Source organism: Camelina sativa, chromosome 1, assembly GCF_030686135.1.
Source record: "Camelina sativa cultivar CO46 ecotype springtype chromosome 1, ASM3068613v1".
NCBI classification, from domain to species: Eukaryota; Viridiplantae; Streptophyta; class Magnoliopsida; order Brassicales; family Brassicaceae; genus Camelina; species Camelina sativa.
In genome coordinates this window covers 21124022-21129108 of record NC_141880.1, presented here as the reverse complement: position 1 = coordinate 21129108, position 5087 = coordinate 21124022, and the positions used below count along the sequence as shown (strand labels likewise).

The 5087-nt window shown below is 42.0% G+C and overlaps 1 protein-coding gene across 1 annotated transcript; it reads left to right on the top strand.

The window, feature by feature from the left end:
* Positions 1–1506: 1506 nt before the first annotated feature.
* On the top strand, positions 1507–4661 carry LOC147950169 (uncharacterized). Its single transcript, XM_087512349.1, has 3 exons — positions 1507–2510; positions 3762–4339; positions 4617–4661. Exons 1-3 carry the CDS (start codon positions 1544–1546, stop codon positions 4659–4661), a joined length of 1590 nt encoding a protein of 529 aa, XP_087368475.1. The 5' UTR covers positions 1507–1543.
* The last annotated feature ends 426 nt before the right edge of the window (positions 4662–5087 follow it).

Sequence of the window (5087 nt, the reverse complement as noted above, 5' to 3'; positions counted from 1 at the left end):
ACCCATTTTATCCCAAACAGGCTAAAACCATGAAAATAGGCTAAAACCAAGAGAAAACATAGATTCAAAGCATTAAAAAGCTATGTCACTCTTTCTAGGGTCACAATATGTAACAATACAATGCATTTTACTAATTATAAGAGTTTGGGTTGAATTTGGAGTGTTTAGACAACACTTAAACCCGTTTTGATCCAAAACAGGCTAAAACCGAGAAAACAGGCTAAAACCGAGAGAAAACATAGTTTCGAAGCAGTAAACAGCTAGGTCACTCTCTCTAGGGTCAAAATATGTAACAATACAATGCATTTTACTAATTACAAGAGTTTGGGTTGAATTTGGCGTGTTTACATACGACTTTTACCCTTTTCCCCAAAAAAGGCTAAAACCGAGAAAACATTGATTCGAAGCAGTAAATTGATTTGTTACTGTTTCTAGGGTCAGAATGTGTGACAGCCCAATGCAGTTGACTAATTGTAAGAGTTCAGGATGAATTTGGAGTGTTTAGACAACACTTAAACCCCTTTTATCCCAAAATAGGCTTAAACCAAGAAAACTGGCTAAAACGGAGAGAAACATTGATTTAAAGCAGTAAACAGCTATGTTACTCTTTCTAGGGTAAAAATATGTAACAACCCAATGCATTTGACTAATTATAAGAGTTTGGGTTGAATTTGGAGTGTTTAGACACCACTTTGATCCTTTTTTCCCAAAACAGGCTAAAACCAAGAAAACATTGGTTTGAAGCAGTAAATTGCTTTGTTACTGTTTCTAAGGTCAGAATGTGTGACAACCAAATGCATTTGACTAATTGTAAGAGTTCGGGATGAATTGGGAGTGTTTAGACAACACTTAAACCTGTTTTATCCCAAAATAGGCTTAAACCAAGAAAACAGGCTAAAACCGAGAGAAACATTGATTTGAAGCAATAAACAGCTATGTTACTCTTTCTAGGGTCAAAATTATAATTTGGGATCTTGATCACCATGTCCGTACAAGTCAACGTCCGTACAAGTCAACGACCGTTCTCTCTCATCGGGCCAACCATACCATCTCGTGTAGAAGCCCACTTGAAGTCTTCTAAGGCTTGTATGAGACAACCAAGTCTCTAGATCCTTCTCCTACCGACCGTTGGAGTTTGTGTGCAAGTGGGAAGATATTTCAACTCACAAGTCACATGTTATGTTAAGAAGGAAGGATGTCACTTTCAGTCATGTAAAGCGTGTATAGGATCCCATAGGAATATGCTGTTTACTTTGTCTATAATTAGGATGTATCTAGGTTCTTTTTCAAGTAAGAAGTTTGATTCTTCTTCTATACTCTCTCTCTTACACTTCCATACTCTCTTCTACTCTCTCGTGCGAACACTCTCAAACTCACTCGATCTCTACACTCTCTCGTTTCTAAACTTACATGGTATCAGAGCCTTGTGGTTCCTCTCGTTAAACTCTTCATTCACTCTACTTTCTTCCGCAACTCGTTCATTCAATCTCTTGAGTTTTTCTTTAACCGTTGGGTAAACTTATTGACCATTGGACAAAACTCCATGGAAAGCACCAAAACCTTGGTTGTTCCAGTTACTCTCAAAGGAGAGAACTATTTGTTGTGGGCAAGGACCACAAAGACGGCGCTATGTGGCCGAGGGCTTTGGACCCATGTGACAACAAGTGAAGCTCCGAAGGGCGAGCCGACTGAAGACGGCAAAGTTGTGGCCACAAGTGGTGAAGAAAAGTGGTTTCAAGAAGACCAAAGTGTTCTCGCCATCATACAAAACTCTCTCGATGCTCCAATACTCGAGGCCTACTCGTATTGTGAAACGGCCAAGGATCTATGGGATACCTTGCAAAACGTCTTTGGTAACACTACCAATTTAAGCCGAGTCTTTGAGATCAAGAGAGCCATCAACAACCTAAGCCAAGAAGACATGGAGTTCACCAAACACTTTGGGAAGTTTAGGTCCCTTTGGGCTGAGCTTGAGATGCTTAGGCCAGCGACTCTTGATCCGGCAATCTTGAATGAGAGGCGTGAACAAGACAAGGTGTTCGGCCTCCTCCTTACGCTGAATCCATCTTACAACGATCTTATCAAGCATATCTTGAGGTCGGACAAGCTTCCCAGCCTGGAGGAAGTGTGTAGTCAGATTCAAAAGGAGCATGGTTCCATGGGGTTGTTTGGTAACAAGGGGGAGCTTGTAACCGCCAACCAAGCTGATGTAGCGACCGCAAACAAGGGCTACTATCGAGGAGATAACAAGAAAGAACCAGTGTGTCACCACTGCAAGAAGCCGGGCCATTTCAAGAATGAGTGTTGGATTCTCCACCCACACCTCCGAGTAAACCGACCAATGAACCACCGTGGAGCACCAAGAGCTCATCGAGCGAGTGTGGAGCCATTGGTTGCTGAACTGAACCCTCGAGCTCCGGATATGAATGGAACTGCCCTGGCTGCCTCGTCGGACCTCGTGAGGAAGTCTGATCTTGATGAGCTCATTAAGGCACTCAAAGAAAATTCCGGTAACTCTTATCTTGCCTTGAATCAAACTAAACCGCTCATAGTTGATTCCGGTGCTTCTCACCACATGATTAGTGATTCTAGGTTAATGAGTGATATTAAACCGGCTAGTGGTAATGTTGTGATAGCAAATGGTGAGAAAGTGCCAGTTAAAGGCATTGGAAACTTGAAATTATTTGATAAAGATACTAAAGCGTTCTATATGCCAAATTTTACTTCCAACTTGCTATCAGTTAAGAGAGCCACTACTGATTTGAATTGTTATGCAATATTTGGTCCTAACAAGGTTCATTTTCAGGATATTGAGACAAGTAAGGTCCTTGGTCAAGGAGGTTCCAAGGGTGATCTCTATATGCTTGAGGACTTGAATTTATCTGCTTCTTGTTTTAATTCGGTTGTTGTTAAACCTAGTGATTCTATTTTACATGCTAGGCTAGGACATCCTCACACTAGAGCTTTAGCTTTAATGTTCCCTAATATTTCTTTTCAAAATGATGGGTGTGAGGCTTGTATTCTTGGTAAACATTGCAAGGCTGTTTTTCCTAAATCTATTACTATTTATGAAAAATGTTTTGATTTGGTTCATTCTGATGTTTGGACATCCCCTTGCTTATCTAGAGAAAATCAAAAGTATTTTGTGACTTTTATTGATGAAAAATCAAAATATACTTGGATAACTTTGCTTCCTTCTAAGGATAGAGTTCTTGAAGCTTTTACTAGCTTTCAAAATTATGTCACTAACCACTATCATGCCAAGATTAAAATTTTGAGATCAGATAATGGTGGAGAATACACAAGCCATGCCTTTAAGCAATATCTAGCCGAACATGGAATTCTTCATCAAACTAGCTGTCCATACACACCACAACAAAATGGGGTGGCTGAAAGGAAGAATAGGCATCTCATGGAGGTAGCAAGGTCCATGATGTTCCATACAAGAGTTCCAAAACGCTTTTGGGGAGATGCCGTGCTCACAGCTTGTTATCTTATCAACCGCACACCAACAAAAATACTCAACGACTTGTCTCCATTTGAGGTATTGAACAATGAAAAGCCTAACTTTGATCATTTACGAGTATTTGGTTGTGTTTGCTATGTGTTGCGACCAGGTGAACTAAGAGACAAGCTTGATGCTAAGAGTACTAAGGCAATGTTTATCGGCTATTCTACAACTCAAAAAGGATATAAGTGCTATGACTCGGAGACAAGAAGAGTTCTTGTGTCTCGTGATGTCAAGTTTGTGGAGTCACAAGGATTTTATGATGAGAAGAACTGGGATGAACTTCGCAATCTCTCGACCTCTTCTTCCGATCGGACACGCAACCTCCGGGTGATCCTTGAGAGGCTAGGTATTGAGAATGATCGGATCACCAACGCGCCGGCCAGTCAAGCATCACCAGAACAACCTGAGCCATTCCCTGAGCCCGACCTTGATCCACCCACTTCTCATACCAACGACGAAACTGAGTTGCCCACGGATTCGACCGAACTACCCGGAGACAACAATGATGTGCCATCCGAGGAACCGGCTGAGCAGCTTGAAGAAATTATTACACTAGGCAGAGCTAGCTCAGAGGCGGGAACTATAGTTCCTCTTCGACGTAGCCAACGTCTCAAGTTTCCCCCATCTAACTGGAAGAACACTAGAGTGTACTACAACAACATGGTCGTCGCACACCCAATTCAAGCTGTATGCACGCTGGCACACTTTCCGATGGAACATCAAGTGTTCCTTGGCCAAATTGACCAGCATTGGGTTCCCAAGACATATGATGAGGCCAAGGACCACAAGGTGTGGCGAGACGCAGTTGATGCCGAGAACACGGCCATGGTGCAAAATCACACATGGGACGAATCAGACTTACCCAAGGGCAAGAAGGCTGTGACGTCTCGGTATATCTTCACTATCAAGTATAAGAGCAATGGGGAGATTGAACGCTACAAGGCCAGACTTGTAGCTCGTGGTTTTACGCAAACGTATGGGGAGGATTACAAAGATACGTTTGCTCCGGTGGCCAAATTACACACAGTTCGAGTTGTTCTCTCCTTGGCCACAAACTTGGATTGGGATCTATGGCAAATGGATGTGAAGAATGCGTTCTTGCAAGGAGAACTTGAAGATGAGGTCTACATGCGGCCACCGCCTGGTCTAGAGGACACCATAGGCCCGGGAAAGGTGCTGAAGCTCAACAAGGCAATATATGGCCTTAAACAATCGCCTAGAGCATGGTACCACAAGTTGAGCACAACCTTACTTGGGAAAGGTTTTCGCAAATCAGAATCGGATCATACTCTCTTCACACTACCAAGTGACAAAGGTATAGTGGTCATTCTAGTATATGTTGATGATATCATCATATCTGGAAGTGACAAGGTAGGTATTCAAGAAGCTAAAGAGTTTCTTAAGTCAGTTTTTGATATTAAAGACCTTGGAGAACTTAAGTATTTTCTTGGTATAGAAGTGTATAGGTCTGATGAAGGATTGTTTTTATCACAAAGAAAGTATGCTCTTGACCTCTTAAGTGAAGCAGGAAAACTTGGATCAAAAGCAGTGACCACACCTCTTGAAGAAAACTACA